The sequence below is a fragment of the Pholis gunnellus genome, assembly GCF_910591455.1.
Source record: "Pholis gunnellus genome assembly, chromosome: 7".
Classification (NCBI taxonomy): domain Eukaryota; kingdom Metazoa; phylum Chordata; class Actinopteri; order Perciformes; family Pholidae; genus Pholis; species Pholis gunnellus.
The window spans coordinates 20,194,608-20,216,889 of NC_136533.1; the positions used below are offsets into that span (position 1 = coordinate 20,194,608).

The following is a 22,282-nucleotide window of genomic DNA, read 5'->3' on the forward strand; positions in this document are numbered from 1 at the left end:
CATCAGGCATTGTCTGTGGCCCATAGGAGCATATTGACATGCTTGTTTTCCTGGCTAAGAACCATACGACGGCAAAAGAACCATTCACAAATTGAGTCAGAGAGAGAATTAGCAAGAAAGAAAAGTCAATATCTATGACAAAAATCGTTCTCTTGTGATTCTTTTTTTAAACGTCTCAGGTCAGCAGCTGCAACAGAATAATTCAATTTGTCTTAAAACAGGTTTAGTAGCTATATAGCTCAGTATCTGTGGATGACTGTTAAATATGTTTTGTATAACAGTTCACGTTCCTGCTCTGCCTCAGCAGAGAGCAAACATTGAGATGGGTGCACCTGGAGGCTGTGACTGTTCCTCACCATAGGACTGTGGGGAGGTCATCGCCTTTTTCTAGGGTCTTTCAGTCATTAGTGGGCCCACCCTGGCTGTGATTCTTGCTAAAAAGAGGCTAGTTAAGCAAAAGTACAATACGTTTGTTAGCAAAACACTCAGCTGTGTTATGACCAGCGGCCCCTACCAGCTGGGGCTGAGTTGAAGTAAGTAGGGAGTCAATGGCAGTATAAGACCGGCAATAAAACGTGTTGTGAGAAATGAGTATGAGTCAACGGAACCACCAGAGGTCCATGGGCATGCAGCCATAACTGTACTATACAGTGTACTGCAGTAAAAAGTGAGATTAGCTGTGGACAGACAAAGAGATGCACAATCATTAATGGATGCCCACAAATATGCATACATGTGAGCGATCGCATGGTTCCCCGACCTGATCCTTCAGATAAAACCACTGATGTCATCGCAAGTATAACCCGAACTTGGAGTGAAGACATTACGACAGGTCAAAATCAGACAACCCCAGTGCGGCAAAAGCAAGTCAGTCAAGTCAAGTCAACAGTTATATGAAGTTGGTAGACCGGGCAAAGATGGAGAGAGTAGCGAAACAGCAAATATGGGGGTGTAGGATGGTGTGTACACAAAGCCAAAGGGAATGCAGGGCATGAAGGGTAAAGAGAGTGAGAGAGATGACAAGCAATGGAGAGAAAGAAAAAAAAGAAAACAAAGAGTGGAGGAAACAGAAGATGGAGAGGGCATGCCAGGAGACTCAGGCTTTGGCTGCCTTTGTTATCAGTTTGCACAGAAATGTCAGAGCACTGTGGCATCCCCCCCTAGAGCTTCCCCTGCTGCCCAACTCCTACTATGTAACACACACACACACACACACACACACACACACACACACACACACACACACCACGCAGCTGCAAATCACACATGTACGCCCACATACATAGACAAATTGTTTATTTAACAATAAAAAATAAGAAATAAATGTATCAGTAAAAAACACAGTCAGTGAGACAAAGTCAAATACTCTTGAATTTGTTCAATAAATGCTCAAATTAAAAGCTTAAACTTTAGAAACACAGAAATACGAATATCTAATGATTCATCTTGTTGTGGTGAAAGGCATGTCAAAAGATCAAAGATGAACAATTAGTTTAGCTGCTCTCGCAATGCAAGTTGTCCTCTTAGACCTTTGAGATGAGGGTATTCACAGACTAATTCCTCTGGCCCATCCATGTGGTAATAAAGAAAGTTGAACTTTAACTACAGCAACATTAGACATACGAAAGAAAAAAACAATTCCACACAGGGACTTGTAAAAGAAAAATACGTTTTGCAAAGCCGGCAGCTGTTCTCAGTGAAAAAGTTCCAAAAACCGTTCTGTACACGACCTGCTCAGCACCAACCAGCAGACAGACAGTCAGTGACTAGCTGGTAAACATTAGTGGAGCATATAGCTGCTACAGAGACACAAAACCTTTCCTCAGGAGTTGGTGGAAAGTAAGACGGGAATACAGAGCTAAAGAGACTGAATAGTGGACTTTTACTCGTCGGGTGGATAGAAACATGACTCCAAATGAATGATAATGTTCTGTAACTACTCAAAGTGTAAATAGGCAACTTCTCCTTATCAACTAGAAGATGAACTCTTGTCACCACTCGCTAAGGAAGTTGTACTGATGTCATTGAATGACTACAACAACCGTGAACATTGTTGACAACGAGGATGGCGGGGAGGGATGTCTGACTGTCTTTCTTCCTCATTCAAAAACAATCCTTTCAAAAATCTACTACTACCGACCAGGAAACCTATGGGGAGCTGACAGGTTGTTAAATATCATTTGAATGATTGACAGAGAGATAGACAGACAGATCATTGAAGCTGAGCTGACATGTTGGCGATTCAGTGCGGAGATGTGCAGGCATATGCAAGAAAGGCATCTTTAGAGCTGCACGCTTCATCTTATCTCTGAGCTCAATCAGATCTGGCATCCATGACAACTAAAGTACCAAGAAGCTGTCACATCACACCATACTGAAAACACATCCAAACTTCAGTTCACTTTGTTTTGCTCGCCTTGGTTTATTCAAGCCGGGCATGATCCACTCAGGAAAGAAGCACAGGGTTATAAAAGCTTTTACGGAGCATATTTGAGATGTATTAAAAAATAAAGAGCACAGCATCAAATAATTAGAAATAAAACCAAATTCAATTCTATCGCGTCAAGCAAGAAGGTCTCTGGCGGATGATATCAGATAACCCAGGAATGTAAAATGAGTTTTTTTTTTTTTTTTATGTGTTGGCGCTGAGCTTGCAGAACTCAGAGTTAACTTGTCTGCTAAACAGAGTTCGGGCTAAAAGCTGACTATGATGATTCAGGTGTTTTGTGAGGTCTGGCCCTCATATCAATAAGAGATTTTCCTGCTGGGAATTACATTTTTCTAATTCGCTCCCAGCGGGCTCATTTTCTATGGAAGCGTGTTGAGGTTGCATGTGCAGTCTGCCGGCGAGTGTGCAGGCAAGCTGAAATGTAGACAATTATAGTAAAAGCCGTAACACACTGTCTAGGTCAGGATTCAGAAGAGTCCAATAAATCACTTGTGTGTGTTTTGGGGGTTTTTTTTCGTGACAATTGGATTCCACCATTTAATCCCTGTTAGTTCAGGACCAAAACAAATGAAATGCACTTTTAGTTTGACTGCATTATTCTAACAAGATTCAATTGTGCGAGTTTGTCAGCTTATTATCTTGGTCTGCATATAGCCAGTAAGTTGCTTACCTAATGTATACCATCGCGTAAGCAATGTCTGTATTAGCAATTCATAACACAAGTTCAGCATGAAGTTGACAACCGCTCAAAACGTCTCTATGGGAAGCTGTGTGTGAGTATGTGTGTGTGTGTGTGTGTGTCTTTCCTCTGCCAGCCTGTTGACTGATCCCTCTTATCTGCGAAGCTCTGTTGGTGATTAAGGTTTTTGTCTGTTGGCTTTTTGTGCTAATGATGTGAGAACAAACAGTGAGACGCATCACAGAATCGGCAGTGCATAGCTTTTCATTTCCCCCTCTTGTTTTACTGCCTGTGCTTTCTACCTCCAACCATCTGACTCGGATCCACGTTCAACATATTTCCCCAAACAAGCTGTGTGCCGTCCAACATGTTTGCCCTTAAGACTCTTGACAGGTAGACCTGCAGGGCTCTATTTTTCCACTGAATCAGTGGAACCCAGTTCAAGGTGAACAGCAGGAGCACGCAGGCTGAAGTGACTGAGTTTTGCTAATTTCGTCATTATCGCCGTGTGGTGCGACTGCGTCAGTTGGAAACATTGTGGGATGTAAGTGGTTGTGGTAGGTAAAGGCCCTTACTGTGACGAATAAATGACACAAAAATGAGAAGTATTTTTTGCCTCAAAACTATTTATACTGACAGCAATGTGAAACAGTTGCTGCACTCTTTCAGTAAAAGGCTCAAATGGATTTGTGCAGGCAGAGGACCAACTGTTGGGATCATCTTGACCCAGAGCAGCATCTGGCAGTCTATCTGAGGTAAACTGTTGTTTAGCCTACGCTATTGTAAGCTATTTTATTGAGTTTCCTTTTAGCAAAATGCTCCGAGAGAATTTAAATTCCCTCTGGTAAAAAGTTCCGTCGTGTATAAGTCTAGGCTTTTATTGTGAAAGGTAAGAACAAAGGGATCTGGTCTGCACTGCCTTTATCAAGGTTAAAAGGATTAATGTAGTTTGCCATCTCAGTTCAGACAAAGGAGCCCTATGTGTTTTGTACAATACAGCGTATCTTTTGAATATATTCATTTCGCAAAACGGGATTTGTTTGATGCCTCTAAGCTCAGAAAAATCGACCTCCCTCCAAAAAACAAACATTGATTTTTTACCACGTAATATTCGTACTCGTGACAAAAACAACAGTTCGATAACACATATTGACGTGTTAATCATCTCTTTCTTTCTTCTAAAAGCAATACAGTCCGTCTTAAATGTCCAGAGCAGGTCAAACTCATAGCATCACCAGTTAAGAACCCCAATTTGCAAACACTTGTGGGTGCAGAAATGTAAATCCAGATCTATTGTCCAGTGGAGGAATGCATTCAGCAATAAGAGCCAAACTGAACCTGGCAGTGAAAACCTGGCAGTGAACAACGGATGTGACCGCCTCCACAATTTTCACCCAGGCCTCATGTCATATTTAACCATTGTATGGTGGATGACAGTCATTCACACCACAGCTACATAGATAGAATAAAAAAAACCCAATATGTGAAAATGAATTTACCCGGCTTTTTTGCTTTCCAATTCCTCCAAATGCCATAAAATCTCTAGTCGTTTGAGACACAGTGCAGGGAAGGAAAAGGAACATATTCGCTGTTACTTTAAATTGTGTCATAGACCGGAAGAATTTTAGAATAAAAGTTGTCTTGGCAAGTCAAAGCTTTTCAAATGTAGAGTTCTGGTTGTTTCCATCACTGTTTAGACCAATTGTATATCCAGCTCTGGAAATTGGTGACTAGCTCCCTGCTCCAGCGGGGCTCTTTAAGTCATCTTCATAGGCATATCCACAATCTGTAGCCAAACCATTTTAGCAATTCAAATGAATCCTCCAGTAAAGCAACAACACAATCGGTATTACAAAGCAGTAACAGTAGTGACATCACACACTTGCTGACGGTGCTTTGCTGAAATGACAATTGGCAATCATACCCGCCAACTGGCACTGTTAAACGGATATCTACTGGTTTCAGATTCAAAGATCCTGTCTGCCTCATTAGAATATTGTCAGGTACAACTTCATCTGAAACACACACGGGGAGATGTACATGTCTGTAGATTACGCTTAAATGCAGCTTCACGCATGGTAAACATTACAATGGTAATTCAAACCATCAAGTGTCAGTGCTACATCACTTCAAAGCGTTGGCGCAGCAGAGAGGGGAAAGGTAAAGAAGCGTGTGTAATAGGTGTGATGAGGGTGTTTACAGCTACTGTCAGCATAGCATCTTCAATTTGTTCTAATGTTGTAAGACGTATGAAAAGTCTCAGTACAAAAGAAAGAAAAACATGCCGTGTTGCTATCAGCCCCCTCATGGCAGCGCTTTTACATTTCCAAAGGTATCAAATTTAGTCATTTTCAGTCAAATTAGCCCTTCTTCTCCGACTCAACGAGCGAGCGTGAGAGGCCGAGAGAGGGCGAGAGAGAGAGAGAGAGAGAGAGAGAGAGAGAGAGAGAGAAAGAGAGAGAGCAAGCTAGAGAGTGAATGAAGAGAGAGGGACCAGCTTTAGTGAGTACAAAGCTGTGAATCAGAAGAACAAAAATGTATTTCCTGATTATTTCACGGTGATTACTTTCTAAAGCACAAATAAACACATCAACACCTCCTCGCAAACCTGACACGGGAAAACATACACACACACACCCACACACACACACGCACACACAGAAGCACAGTGACAAAGCAGCGGTGGTCGACCTGGGAATGAAAAAGGGCTGCACACCCTGCTGATTGGCCGGGGGGGGGGGGTAATTGTTGCATTATAAGCCTTGACAAAATGTTGTCACATAAAATAAAGTATTTGCTAACACGTGATATGTGTTTTTTCAAGGCGTGTGCATTTGACTCCCATCACCACAACAACACACACACACACACACACACACACACACACAGATGTAGACATCGTCACAACAACCACATCCAACCGAAGATCAGAGACGTCTCAAGCGTCGCAGTCATGGTGTGTGTGATATGTGTGATATTGCTCTCCAACTGAATCCAATAAGAGCCCAGCTCTCTCCAGAGTCCTTCAGTATAACAATGTCACCTACCCGTAGGGGATCCCTCGAGCACCTCTCCTGTGTGGCGCGTCTCTTTGAAGATGGGCCGGTTGTCATTTTGGTCGATGACAGTGATCACTAGCGTGGCCGGTCCCTCGACAAGGTTTCCAGCGAAGTCTGTGGTTGAAACTTCCAGCTGTGTGGGTACAAAGATAAAGGAGTTCATTTTCAGAGATGAAGACGGTGTTCTGGGTGTAACTCTCATTTACATAAAACTGTAGATGGGTGACGTTCACAATCGATGCTGTTCTGCTTCTTGATACAAAAACAACATCCTGTCGCTTCTCCTACGAAAAGGCAGCCACAGTTAAAAACAGATTTAATAGTCTCTACAAACGTCACTGCAATTTACTGCATCCCCCCCTACAAAGGACGCTTAATAGCTGAATTTTCCACTCATCTTAAGACAGATTGTTGCAATTATTTCGTCTTTGCTGCTAGTGGCGGGCAATTTTCCTGGATGACAATAATTAAATTATTTGTTCCTTTATGGGTATCAAGTGTCTGAGCATTGAGTATAAAGTACCTTAACCTTTGCTGTTAAATTCCAACAAGGGTAGTTCTATTACTGGTCATCATTCAACCTCAAACATCCATGAAAAGTTTCTCTGCATTTGGTTTGTTTATTTTCTCTGACAATTTCTTACATTCAAACTTGATCTAATCGTGTCCTTGCATGTGCAAGACTCTCTAGATTCATTTTCAGGCACTTAAAGATATACAGATAAAATCTTTCACTCGAGCCGGTTAGGATTACTCATCCCCTCATCTCCTCCTCTCTACCTCCATCGACCCACATCACATATTTATGCATTCGGCTTCTCCCTACTCTGCACTTTTGGTAGCCGGTTCACCTAGGGGACCTTTGCCAGCTTAACAGAGTACAGTCGAAAAATATGCACAATACGAATTTGGCGAGAAAGCGGCTTTCATTCGGAAATTTGGAACGACCCTGTCCTGTTTAGTCAGCCTACCTAAATAGTCAGCCTACCTAAATACCAAATAGACACTACTAAAGCCTGGCCTACTAATAGATACGTAAGATCACTATGTAGTTTAAGTATATAAAGATAACAGATGCTCTCTGTATCAACTGACTAACCAGCTGTATTGTTGTTCAGTTGTTATGTATAATAACAGTAACTCCGGTATTGTGCTGACACAACAGTTTCAGGTTCAGCACAACTTCAACAGATACATCTCTTTTGCGCTCCCTCTTCCTGTTGGCAAGCTCCGGTCTCTTGTGGCTGGAAGCTGGTCAGATGTCAAACCCCAGCGTTCACAACGGGTAGAATGAATACAACTCAGCTTCATGCCGATGTAAAGCGCTTTCCTGACTAATACGTGGAGTGTTTAGGAAATAATAATAATAAAAAAAAATAATAAGCTACTGGAAGAAACAAACATCACTGCAAAGTGTTCTTCTCAAAACCTGTATTAGTTCTGTAATGAACGTCATCTGAACAAAAAGAAAACAGATTGTTATTATGTGACAGCTAATTTGCATATTGTCTGTGTGCCCATGAGGATATCTGTGTCTGCTGCGTCTCCTTCACAAAAATGATGAGGATGAGGGTTAAGGTGCTACATGTAGCCTTATTAAAAGTAACAGCGTCAAATTAATTGGGATGGCTTAATGTGATTAGCATAACAAATGAAACCATAGTTGAGACGGCTGGTAGGCTTTATCTTGTTTATTATTAAGAGAGCGGTGGTGTCTTTCGTTAAATGCAATTATAGAAATGAATGTCTCAGTTAAGAATGTGGTATTGATTTTGAGGCGCCACACCTCGCACATTTGGGTACAATGAATTAACGGAGGCTAAAGACTGCAGAAAAAAAAGAACAAACCCATAGAATATACAGTAAAACTGCATCTCAAAATGCTAATGACTGGACGCATGACAGCCTGACTTGGATCCCTTTTGATATCATCTAAGCGTGTGTGCTACGAGAAAATCCTATCAGCAGATGAGGCGGTACACCCTATGAAGTCAGTGATCCGTATCCTATACAGACACCATATGTAAAGACATTACCTCAATTCCAATCGTAATCTGTGGCTAAAGAGACCACTTCACTTCCTTTATTAGCGCTGGAGCAGGGCTGGAGAGATTCATCAGGGAACGAGAGTGTGAGCGAGAGAGGTTCCTCCTTTTATCTGTGGCATCACATTACCGGCCTTTCCTCTTCCCATCAGTAATGCATGACATCACGCAACCTCTGTATCACACGGGTGGGTCATCCCGCTCCTCTCCCTCCATGTTGCCTCCTCTGTCTTCCCCCCCTTTTCTTTGTCCCCCGATCTGTCCGTTACCATGAAGCCTGGAGCATATAGCGTAATGGCAGTAACGGCACACATGCAGCTGAACTAAGTGTTTTAGGTGTTAAGAGCCTAATGGTTTCATATATCATCTCGTCCTCCTCTCTTTCTGCCTTGAGAATATACCGTGGGAGGTTATTCATGAGAGGGACCATTTCCCCCATTGTCTCCATCCTGCAGAAGTGCTGACTCTCAACTAATGGTGTTCTCAACCCAACATGCATTTCCAGCCGATCCACAGCTCAGACACACACGCACGCACGCACACACACACACACAGGCTCACGCACAATAAGAGGAATCTTATGAGGCTGAAACAAGCGTGGAGGGATCTGCATCGCAAAAGAACTACAGTCCTGTGCCAACAAGCGTCTGCACGCATCACTTCCCTCACTCAGACTGACGCAAACACATTAATACATGCACACCCTGCGTGTATATTAGCGCGCTTAGCTTTTCTTCTCAGCACGTCTGAGCTGTAATGAGGACATTAGTTGCGAGGTGCCTAGCATCACATCATTTGAAGGGGGGATCACACCAGCAACACAGCGATGACCTGCTTGGCAGACGGAGGGAATACATAATCAAACTCCTACAGTCTCAAAGACAATGGTGAGATGTTTCAAACAATGCTAGCCAGGAACAGCTTTGGATTTACATGATTTTCTTTGAGCTATAGAGTATATGAGATGGAAATATCTTAGCTGCGCCCCCCCCCTCCACCTCCACACAGCACATGTTCTAACTGGGGTTTGAGTATGCAGTGCATTCACAATGAAGCTACACGGATGGAAGAGCAATGTCTGCAGATGGCTTTCCGTCAAAAGTGAAGTATTTGGTCCGTCAAAGTCCGTTAATTTTAATCTCTAAAGAAAAAAAAGATGTTAAGGGTAATGCGGAAGCAAATTAAACGAGCACAAGTTCGGCCCGGACGCGTTTAGCCGTACGCCGTTAGTAACAGTTGCTGAGGTTAGCACATTAAAGTGCAAGTCAGTCGCACCATGGGGAGTGCAACCATAATGGGGAAGATGGAGCCTGAACCCCTCTGTGGGTTCCCGATCAGCTACAAGAGCAACGGAGAGAGGGTTGATGGGTGGCATGTCGGCGTTGCTCCAACATTACAGGGTATGTGAATGGAAACAAATCAAACATGCTTAAGCACATTCAAATCGACGGCATCAGCCAGATGTGTAGATTACAGGGAAAGGGAATAAAAAAAAAAACGGAGCCCATCTCCTTGATTCCCGCTGCTTTCAAATGGGATCAAACAATTACAGCAGTCATTTCGTACACATGGGCAATTATCTGTGCTTTACATGAATGAAATAAAAAAAACATGATCAAAATAAGATCAGATAAGAAAGTACAAAGTACTCCTCCGTATGCACAAGTTTTATTTTTCTTTCATTCTATTTGTCTAGTATTTTCATTGTCATAGCACAAGAGATGCTTTTTTTTTTTGTATGGACTTTTGTGACGCGTTCCCTTTTGGGAAAGTGTTTGTTCGCTGTTCCTACAGTGAAATACACAAGTGTTTGGAAAGTTCCTTACTTTCATAATGAAACCAAAGTTGTTAGTGGGCAAGATGCTACCTCATTAAGTAAATATTGTCAGTGTGCAATATAACTATAGCAGCCCTAAATCTGGCAGCAGTTGTCCTTGCAGAAATGGTAGCCACTTATCAAATATAACTTTGTAAAAGCAGCGTACCTTTTATCACGCTACACTCATCGTTGAACCTCTACTACTTCAGGTGCCGGTTCTCCTCTAATAGCTCTTTTTGTACTTGTACATAAAGAATTATAAGTGGTCCTCGTTGGATGGAAGCTTGTGCAAATCCTCACCTATGCACCATTCTTCTCCTCTTGGAGATCTTTGCATAATGGAAGGCTGCACAGAATAGTTGCATATGAAGCTCTAGCGTAAGTTCACTCAGGAAGACTATACTCTTGCATGCCGAAAGCCAGTAGTTTATTTCTCATACATCTGCCAATCACTCCTCACGCATGCTCACTCATAATTTCCTTGCTGTCGTTGTTCGGGGCTGTCAATCATGATATCAGCTGTTCTGATGAACTGGTCTCATCTATCCAACAGCGCAACGAAACAATTACATCGTCAGCCTATCATCGTGCTGCTGGCTGATTTTAAATATGATTGTCTCTCTACCTTCAGTACGTTCATGCTGCTGTTACGCACCCCTCCACCTCCCCATCTCTGCCCAATCTTCGCAGATCCATCAGCTTCATCAACTTCATCATTGTATCAGCCTCATCATCCACCACCACCACCAGGGGGGTGGGTGGGGGGGTATCTTGCTGCTGCTCAGGGCAGACGCCCCTCCATTACAAATCTCCCTGTAAAGTCCAAGCGCCAAAGATTCTGTCAAGATTTTATCATCACATATCATCTGTTCATAATAAACAATTATCTTTTCTTCATCTGACTTGTCTCTCCTGATTCAAATGATTTTGTCTGTGGATGATGGACATAAAAAGAGAATGGAATATGGTCGTTTGAGACTCAATTAGCTTCCAGAATATCAGCTATACTGCACATTTACACACCGCCTTCAACTGACAACTTTTAATAATCTATAAAATATCCATTTCTTACTTGTTTGGATGCTTGCAATTGTATTAAATCTAACTTATTGACGCTTTCTGCATCAATGTGTAAAGACAATGACCCATTTCATTCCTAAAAGCACCCAATCATAATGACACAGTGTGTGTGTGTGTGTGTGTGTGTGTGTGTGTAGATTAGTTTGGCAATTTGAAGTCAGAACTGAGGCATTGCATTCCTCACACGGCTCATCACTTGCCTGTTAGCAAAATGAGGAGGCTATATTGTCTATATCGCGGTTCAGAGCAAGAAATATGTATCTCCATTGAAAATTAGCATCTATGTGTGCAAGAGAACGCAGTGATTTCATTTGGAGGGTAAATTACTTATTAAAGGCAGGGAAAATTGGAGGAAATGGGCTCTGCTTGAGCCGCTAAAGCCGCTAGAGATGATAAACTCTGTGACCATTACCTCTGACCCGCCCCCACCTTCAGAGTGTAGATCTGTGACTACAATCCATCTTGTCTGCTAGCATCACAGGTCTCGGTGAACTCTCTCCTCTCATTTTCCTTTTTGCCCTGAGACTGTCAGTGAAGCTCGAGCAGGCCGTTTTGTTCTAAGGGCTGATACAATTACCACACATACTTTGACACCTCTCATGGTGGAGAGCTCGCAGTTTCGTTCTAAATTTAAAAAGTGTTATTTATTACGGATATTTATTCGTCATATATACACTTTGGTCTGCTTTATCCAAATGGGTGCTACCCTGTGAATATCTTCTCTTACTACAAATGGATTTCCTCAACCATGTGAGGCTTCTAACTGACAGGTTACTTGTATAGTGCCAGACTTATTACACTTTTCTTTTTTGAAACTGACACAACCTTGGTGTAAAAGGAGTGTGGCTCCATCCTTTTTCAGGCATGAAAAGGATTCAGAGCTCTTGTTATTCAACACATGGACAAGAGGAATCAGTGACACATAAAAGCCCTCTCCTAAATGTGCCAGAGACTCACATGCATGCTGACCCAAGCAAACATAGAGGAGGGTGTGTAATTGTAACTGTTCAAGGGGGGAATAGCTGAAATCCTTTGGCTTGTTTCAATCTGAATTTATGATAGAGCCAAACATTACATTCCTCACTTTCCTTCTCCTCTCCTCTCCCCTCCTCTGTCTCCAGGGAGACCTCCGAGCTTTGAGTCCTGAAAGGCCTTTGTGCAGAGATGAGAAGCCAGGTTGATTACAGGGGAGGGATATAGGCAGAGGTGTGAGCTGAAGCCCAAGTCAATTGGGCGGTTGGCTTATTGTGGCAGAAGCAGAGGAAAAGGTAGATGAGCTGAGAAGCCTTTATCACTGCCTTAAACGCCCGACGAGAGAGTAGAAAGGAAAAGTGGTGAAAAGGGGCCTCTAGTCATGCATATGGAAGCGTCTCCGTTGCCTTCCACTGCCATCGCCTCATTTCACATTCACCCAGCATTCAGCTCCTCCTGAGCCATTCAAGTAGCCCTCCCTGTGCTGGGGCGGCGCATTCAAAGGGGCTCTGCCTGCCTGTCGTTTTCTTAAGATCCCAGTGAAACGGCTCTGCAGCAGCTCCTAGGTGAATAGTTCCCAGAACCTTCCATACACTCCTGTGGCTCAGCCTTTATCAGCAGGCTGCGCTCCACCCATCAGAAGCCCGGCCCGGCCCTGCCCTAACACTCATCAGACAGTCTCCCCCAGGAAGGAGGGGTTTCTCTTCCTCAAGCTCTCCTCAATGCTCTCCCATGGACAAGAGCAAGGGAGGCATGATCTGATCACTGTGAAACCTCCTGAGCTGATTCACTGTGCAGTGATTTGGCAGCTCAGTTTGGAATGCCTCAACATAGAAGAACCCAAAGGTGGGTCAGTGGCATCAAAGACAAGTGTCAGTAAATGTGATCAGCTTAATGATGGTGGGAGGAACAGGAAGCTCGCTGTGCCAGTGACCACTAGATCTCAAACAATCACTATGGAATACAGTATATGCTTTATGAAACGACATATTGCATAATATAATAGCATTGTGTTTCTTATATTTGAATTGTGTTAAAGCCACAAAGACAAACATCACAGAGAGACAGCTTAATTGTATTATGTAGCACCCACAGCCTGTATAAGAAAAGCCCTTCTTTTCAATTTTCATACAGCTTCTTCTATAGTAAAGCGAGATGAGATAACAACAAAGGAATGCTTTTTTTTTTTTTTTTTTTTCTCAGCCTCCCAAAAGAATATCCCTTTTTCCTCTACTCCTCAAGACATCAGCCTCCCTTAGAAACATCCGCAGGGATATGAGGTTGTTAATTCACCGGTCCTGTACACATCTGCTGCATCAACCTTCAGAAGCTTGAATCATTCTATGCCAATGAAATTAAGCCGTGGAAGCAGGCTGTCAAGAAGGAAGCACAGCTGTCAAGTGTGTTTGGTGCTCTCACCATGGCTCACTGGGAAACACTTGAAAACCAACTGGGACTGGGTGAGAGTTTTCCTGCTGAAAGAGCACATTTTCTTCTTCGAAGTGAAACGACAACTTTGTGGAACCAAAGCTTAAAGTAGATAAACCGAAAAGTCCCCATCCTCCTCAACTCCTCCTTGGGGACGACCGTGGCTCACTGGGTTAAGACGTGTCCTGTGTCGAAGTTTTCCCGAGCAAGACACTGAACCCCTAACGGCTCCCCGGGCGGCTGTCATGGGCAGCCCACTGCTCCCTATATACAGGGATGGTTCAAATGCAAAGGGGGACAAATTTCCCCCTTAATGGGATCAATATAGTATAATAAATACAAAATAAAATATAGGATTAAGGCTTTGCCAAACTATTGTTAGCCACACTAGCTGCTAGCATCTGTTGTTCTGTGGGTTAGTTGGTCCACCACATAAGTCCAGACTGAAATATCAGAACAACTCTAAGATGGATTACGATGAAATGTTGTGGACAGTCATTTGTAGTCCCCAGGGGATGAACCCTACATGATCCTCTAACTCTTCTGCAGAACCAGGAGGTTGACATTTGTGGTTTTGAGTGAAATTTGTACTATTAGATGGATTGCCATTGAATTTGTCACAGACTGAATTGTGATAACTTTTGGTAATACCTTAACTTTTCACCAAGCACCATTATCGAGGCAACATTTGAATTTGCCCGACATTTTGGTTTTTGACCAAAACGCTGCAAAACTAATGATGTTTCCATGTTCATGTATCCATTCAATAAAAACATGATAGGATTTATTGCAGGGCTGTTGTATTAGACTGCATTGGTTTTTAGGTGGATACCATAAGTGTATAATCATCATGGCCCAGGAAAAGAGAAGGTACGCACATTACAATGCTAAAACATGGCTAATGTCTGAAATACATGATACGATGATCCAAATGTGGACAACCACCAAAAAACATATGACTTGACGGTGCTACCGCTCCCAAATTGTCTTGACATGTCTTGTAATACGTACGGTAGGGATGTAATGGTGCATTGTTTGGTACAGGATGTGCAGCTCGGTAAGTCATTTGTTTCAGGTTTGGGACCCCCCCATCCCACAAATAAGTATCATAGTAGTCTATTGTAGTCTTGTATGGTCGCAACAGCATCTGAAGTACGCTGGCTGGTTGCTAAGACATGAATAAGGCACATCCTACACTCAAATCTTTGCATCAATGGAGATTTTTATTGAAAATGAAGCCTAAGCATGGCTCTTTGTGTAATCCATGTGTGAGCAACGCGCCCTAAGTCTGTGTAGTTCTAAAGTGTCAGTGTTATTGATTTTGAAACCATTCTTACTCGTCGTTATCAGCGTGAACATTTCAGAAGGCATACGTTTTCTTTAAAACAAATGTTAATGTGCTCTTCAGCAAACAGAACTGTTCTTTGAATGCTGGATTGTGTTGCATGCGGATTTCTTCGTCTGTCTCGTCTCCCAGAGCCACTGATCTGAAATGTTCCTCATTACATCAAAAGAACAGAAGCCCTTGGAATGTCAAAGAAGATATAAATAGATCGTCTTTGGAGGGAGAGAGATTGAACAAAAGATGGAAGGTGAGAAAGAGGGGGGGTGTTAAAAGTATAGAGCAGATAGAAAATGATAGAAGAGATCTTTCATTCAGCTGGCCGTCTCGTAAGATAAAAAATAATCCTGCTTCAGAAAGGCGTTGAAAGAGTCACAAAGGCTCTCCCTGGTGTATCAATGGTACAAAATAGACCCGCCCCCCCCTCTCCTAAGGTATAATTCAATCTCCTTTTGTCTGGCACTGAAGGTACTTTTTGGAGGGCCAGTGGAAAACTAGGCTTACCTATCTGCTACTCTCTTCGCTGCTTCTTCTGTAAGGTTTTATATTTGTCCTTAGAGGAGTTCTATATGCGGTGCACTCAGGGACCGTGATATGCCGTCAACAAGACAGCTGTGTGCAATTACTGCACAGCTACTTCATTTCTCTCTTTAGATAAAAAAAACAGTCATATCTTTTTGAAAAAAAACATGTTGGGAAATATAACATGAACAGTGGCGAAGGTGGGTCCGACATCAGATGAAGAAAAACATGTTGTGTGGTGTGTTCATTTCACATGTTTTACAACTCTGTGACTGTACTCAGCCAAAGATGATCTGTGGGGGAAGAAGCAACAGAGAGATAAGTCTGTCCCAGTGAAATGATCGAGCTGATCATGTCAAATTAATTTCAGGAGGTAAATTTCAGGTATATTTCATTCGTACCATATCAATAATTTAGGTTTTTTACTTCATAGATTTGAATCAGGAGTTAACTTATATGTCTATGTGAGGTTGTGGGTTGAGTGTGCATCGGGCAGCTGTGTCAATAAGGTAAATATATAAGTATTGGATTAAATTCGGTGTCTTCATATACTGAATATAATATATATTTTATAAGCCTGTATTTTCTATGTAACAATGCATGTCTATCTGCAGAATGCTGTGGAATACAGGAATATAAAAGGTTGTTGATTTAGACAGTTTGAAGAAAAGATGGGAGTGAAACTTTGGATGCAACTTCCTGCGTGTTTAGTGATCCTACACACTTGACCAAATGACTCTCAGCAGACACAGGAGTGGGTGAATAATTCATGTGTTTTCATTTTTAGATGGTCAATCATTCTCAGCAATGACTTGGTCTCTTCCTACTGTATTTACTGTTGCAAATTCCCTCAGGATAGATTGTAATAATCTAGTGACCCATTGCAGTCCATTTCCCCGACTTTTGTGGTCAACGCCATTTCAGTGGAGAGTGTTTCTGTCTCCAGGCTCTACAGCTGAAAGTGGAGCTGCCCCTGAACTAAAGTGGAGTGCATTAGGGGTTGTGCCATGTGGCTCAGCAGGCGACGGACAGGCTGAATTAGCAGCGATAATGCCTGAGGCAGAGCAACAGGGCACTCACTGTGTAATCAGGTTAACTGCAGAGCAGGGGCATAGCAGTTTGTCTGCAGGGGTTTCAGGGGGTTTCTGGAAGGACAGCAGGAGAGTGACACAGCTCTCAGAGTTGAATGATCATGACCTGAAGGAAGGCTTAAAAACAAGAAACCAATCTGAGGAAACTTGAGAAAAATCTCTCTGAGCTGCCACTGCAAAAATGGTTTCAAAGAAAGTTATTTTCTGTCATTCGATTTAATTGAACGTTACTTATATCCGTTTCATCATCCTCCATCATCTGTCTCTCGTTAACAATGGGGTTGTTTGAAACACCAAGCTTCAGATGCAAAGGATTGTTTTTGTTATTGTGTCTCTGACACAGGAAGAGAGTGTTGCAAACATAGATAACTAGACAATTATGCATGTGAAATGAATTATAGACCAGCGGTATAATCATCGGAGCGCAACGGAGTGTGAGCCTGTGGCATGAAAGTATTGTGGTCGTATTTCTTAAAGGTAAGAGCTATTATGGGGGCTAGAGGTTTGCTTGCTCGGGGAGTAGCTGCTGCTGGTGTTGATAGTGTGCGTGTGTGTGTGGGTGTGTCCTTTATCTCATGCCCACATACAGGGACTAAGTGCACATCAGGCCTGTTTTCCAGTGTGCAGGGCAGCGTATCCTGCTCTCTAAAGCTCAGGAAATTACAGTCCAGCCAAGCAGAAAACAGGAGCGGGATTTGGACAACAGGCTTCACCTGTCTCAGGCCTCAGGCTCATGAAGTTACACCTATACTGTAAATGAGGAAGGCATTGGATTGCGGAATGAAACAGTGGCGTTTGTCCGTTGAAGGGTGTGGGTGTGCATATGTGCAAGCTGTGGTACAGAACATGCAATATGTATTGTTTTTTTTCATTAAATTGAAAAAATAGCTTTTTTAATGTCTTTTATTCTTCTTACTATTCCCCAATGTTCTCCTATTTCATCGGCCTTTTCTCACTTCCCTGTGGTCCATTGTTCTTTCCTCTCTGCTCCTCGCAATGCAGCCCGTTCTCTTTCAAGTCTGGAGGCACACCGCCCCCAAATTATTCATTATTCATTTGCCAGCAAATAGAAGAACTGCGGTCATTTAGTTAATAACCGTGTGGACCAGACTCCCAGCAGTACGCCCTTCAGTGACACAGTAGCTTCAGTTGAAGAGTAGTGGTGCAACGGATCATAAAACTCGGATCGGATCACGGATCAGAGTCATGGATCGGATCAGCACAAAAGAAGAAAAAAAAGGGAGAAAATTAAACTTTTAGAGATCCCTGATCATGTTTTTTTTGCTACCGATACTAATTTCAGATCATTGATGATCCATATTGTTGTTTGATCACAGCAGCTGGTCTACAAGGCTCCAGACTAAATGTTTTTGCCACCGTCCAAAAATCATTTCAACCACTCTGAAGTCTTAAATTAGTTTTTTTCCTCATAAAAACACACAATTCAAATGATAAGGAAATAAAAGATTTATCGATTAAAACAAATCTTGTCATTATGTAGTTTGAATGACATAATCTGCTCAGAGCTTAGTGTAAACAGGTTATAGTTCCTCCTCTAATATCTATTTGATATTGCTGTGAAAACTTCTCCTTCATACAAATGGATTCATTCAAGTTTCTCACCAAAACTACATTTTACAAGATCACATGTGAACACATCGTGAAAACGTTAGAATTTACCTTTGCCCAATACTCATTTTTTTCATTGAACAGAGCCTGAACGCATCATAATGTAACTGAACAGAGACTGAACGCATCATAATGTAACTGAACAGAGCCTTCGTTCTCCTCGTGTCAATTTCAACACGGATTGGTTGTTTAAAATGAAACACTAACAGAGATCGGCGACTAGAAAAGCATAAATGATCACCTGATCGCATATTTTACTGAATATTGACGGATAGCGATCGTGAGTAAAACTTTATTTCACACTGTGGTGGTTAACATTATACTGTGTAATTAATCCGCGGTTCACGAACCGCGAGGGAGGATCCGTACCGATCACAGATCATCCGTGGTCCGTTACACCACGATTGAGGAGTGATGTGAACGGTGCGCTCAGTTATATATTTCCTACAGAAACACATTGTTTCTGGTTGGTTATCAACTGAAACCACAGAAAAAAACACATAAAATCCCAAACATGCATCACCTAAAAAAGAAGTCATTTGTTTTTCTCTCCATCCACTCACACGCTGCCTTCCTCCTGCTCTTTCTTCAGTCTGGTAGTTTATAATATGTTGTTAAAGAGGCAATGCTTCCATTTGTGTGATTAAGGGTGATGTTTTCCATTTATAAGAAATAGGCAAACTGATAAAGCTATTACACTGACATGTTTAATGTGTGGAATATCCTGTTTTTATGCATTAAATCCAATAAATTAGATAGAGCTTGTATTTAATATTGCGATGTGGTTCCTGCTGCTTTCCATTAAATGTTGATAAATTGCGGCTTTTTCCTCTAAACGCATTTCAACGTATTTTTTCAAAGCTTTTAGATCACAGCATTTCACATGCCAATTGGCTTCATTATCATTTTATTCTCTTGATTTCACAGCTCCTTAAATCTTTGCCTCGTTTGATTTTACATTTAGGCCCTGGGGCTGTACAAAAAGAAAATAATATTTATAAAGATGTACATAAAGATGAGCAAAAATATCCAAAGACATATACACAGAGATATACATTCACACGCAGCTATATCCACACATACCCACACAAACACAAACAGCAGAGAATGTATCTACCCGAAGGGTCAAATGTTTGCTTTCACCTACACTCCCCTTTTCCTTCACCTCAGCAACATGACGGATTAATCAACAATACTCTCTCTCTGACACGTAAGCCAGAAGCAGGAGAAAAAAGCCACAGTGGAGCAGGTATAAGCCAAAAGCACAGATAGAAAGCAAAGCTGTAAAATATGATTAAACAACAAATCCGTGAGATCTGTGCCTTGTGCAGCAAAGGTATACGGATGAAATCCTGCAAGGTTGCCAAATTAGCAAATTGTGTGAATTATTTGTTCTGCATGTCTGCAAAAATGAAAAGCCTGAAGCAATTTAATGCTTACACTGTTAGGAATTTAATACATTTCTGCGAGGTCCTGGCCCGGAACGCTTAGCATCTTTGCACTGTATGTATGCTTAAAGAGAGGATTGGTTTATATTATCTGTTATTTTTAGACAAAAAGGGGGCAACAGTGGGGCATACTTGTAAGGGGAATGAACATTTCCGGAGTTTTAGGGACTCAGGAGATAACCAGCATGCTGTCAACAGATCCCTTATTCCCCAACCGCACTATTCATTCATGTACTTCACTCTACTGTGCAGCACAGGAGACAGCAGTGAGCAGCTTAACGGTCAGCTTTTCAATGCACACAAATGACATGTTTTCTAAGTGTGCACCATGACGTGCACGGGTCAAGGGCTGTCTGAAATGCTGTCAAGCGCTCTCGTTTGAATAGATTGTAGCGTGTGCAAAGAGTGAATAAAACGGATTGTTTTTGGATGCCACAGCTGTTAGCAGCTGTCTGTCTGGACTTGCTCCGATCGTTTGTTGTTCTTATCGAGTGTCTACCCTTTTTAAAATTCCATACATTTTAAATCTCACATGAATGATTCAAAAGTAAATATTATAATCATTCCAATATAGCCATGAGTTTCTTTCTGCAACAAAAAAAAAAAAAAAAAAAATGTTTTCACCATAAAGACAGTCAGAGATCACAGCCAGAGTCATTTCCACTTGAGTGATCTCTTTGAAGATGCCACAGTTTGATGTCTACGCTGTCAAAAATAAGAAAATGTAGGTAAAAATGTATCTATACAGTTTGACAACCTGACAAAAAACTGTTGTGAGGGGACAGCTTTGCAGACTTTTTAAAAACTGAAATATTTAAAAATCTAAAATTCAAAACAGCCGTCAACTCGCAGCTTGGACTTTGCAGAGTTGAGATAGGTCCGTATGGCTTTTTTTCCGTGGGCCCTTCCTTTGTCGCTGTGTACTGTGGCTTGACAGACAGAATATAGGGAGCAGAGTATGGTGCCTTTTAGATCTGCTGTCAAAGGACATCACAAGGGCGGATGCTGCTTTCTACTGCCAGGCGCAGGGCTGCAAACACCGGGCTGTGAAAGCACACAGCTCAAAGAAGGCAAACCAAAAACCTCACCAGGAACAAACACTGGGCGTGAGATGACTTTTTAAGTTTGATTTGAATCAAATTCTATTATTTCAAATAATGAACACACGGTGTGAATATAATCGCGCTGCAACCAGAGACTCTCTGGTCTTTGTTAGTATAACTGTCTATTCTTTCGCTCGGAGCTCACAGTGTGAATCGCAAATAAAACAGACTTTTTAACCTGACAATAATGTCCACAGCAGCATTTGTAGCTGTATGCTTTTTGTCCACCATAAATATCAGCACTTTCAAGGTAAGCACGTACAAAGGACTCGCCACACTTATTGTTGCGATGACCTGCATTACTGAGGGTCGTCCTTCTACCTGTGTAAACAAGACTGTTATTTATCGCTTCACGTTCTATCCTTCCTCTGTTCTAAGCCAATTAGGGCTCTTCCCCGCCACTCTCGACCCGACCCAAGCTTGTCATAACCGCAGTGATGAGCCCCCGTACGCCTCCCGCTCCCTTCCTCCCCATTTTCCATCTCATTAGCATTCATTTTCACCCTAATTGAGCTTAATAAGAAAATAATGTTTGACATTAAATCCTTGTGAACATGTGGCCACGCTGATCGGCTGTGTCTGCTTGTTCTTCCACAGCAACTGTTTACTTTGTCGGGGGTTTGTTTGCTTGTTTTGCCTTGCTTGTCGTTCCCGTAACAGCCTGTTTAGAATTCTCAGCTCCGGTCCGTCTGGATCTGACCCCTCGCCCGTTGCAACGCTGAAGTAAGACTGTGCTTTTCTGAAAGGTGCAAGATCCGAGATTGGGAGCATTGCGATTGCCTCTCAGCATGGCGACGGCAAACAGTGCAAACCGCGGGGAAAGTGGTGTTTAGCTGAGGGGGGGAAACGGAGGGTGGCTTCTACGTTTGCGTGACAAAGCGAGCGATCGGGACGACGTTATCAGCTGGTACCGCTGTATGAGAGTCCAGAATGCCGATCAATCGTCGTCATAGCGTAAATTCGGACGGAGATGGAAATGAGGGCAACGGAAGGAAGCGCCGTGTTTGTTCAATGCAACCTTGGATGACTGAACAGCAGAATATGGACACATTGTCGTGCATTGAAAAAGACACTAAAAGAAGAGTCTGGACCTTAAATATATAGGCAAGGCATCTGTGTTGACTTGCAGCCGGCTGCACAGGCACGAGGTTGACATATAACCCTGAACATATGGAGCCACACTCTGATAAGAGAAAGATGTTATCTACATCCAAAACAACACCTTCTGTTATACCTTAAAGCAGGGCCTCGAGCACAAACAAGATGGTGTTCCATCATCTCTCTTGATGGATAATAGACTTGACATTTACTGACATTTCCTTTCAAATGTTACTTCAAAAACATCTTGGATTGGAGAATTATATCATGAACATCTTACATGTTTGTGTCTTGGTGGGACCAATTTTGAAACATGTCAACATCTCAGACTTAAATGCAAGGTTACCTTTGAAGCACTGATGTGTGATTGAGGAAAACAGTGCTGTATATCCAGACCTGCCAACTCTGACCTGACAATCTTTTTACCATTTTGGTGACCTTAACGCACCAGATGGGAATCACATCTGTCGGCACAATGATTGACTGTATATACTTTGCCCACAAACGCAAGACAGGAC

The 22,282-nt window shown here is 42.3% G+C and overlaps 1 protein-coding gene across 1 annotated transcript in view; it reads right to left on the minus strand.

Annotated features, from left to right (window-relative positions):
* Positions 1–22,282, minus strand: part of cdh13 (cadherin 13, H-cadherin (heart)) — a 292,151-nt gene that overhangs the window by 135,417 nt on the left and 134,452 nt on the right. The window contains exon 6 of the mRNA XM_079163343.1: positions 6,176–6,320. Coding sequence (XP_079019469.1) covers positions 6,176–6,320 — 145 coding nt within the window. The remainder of the gene's footprint in view (positions 1–6,175; positions 6,321–22,282) is intronic.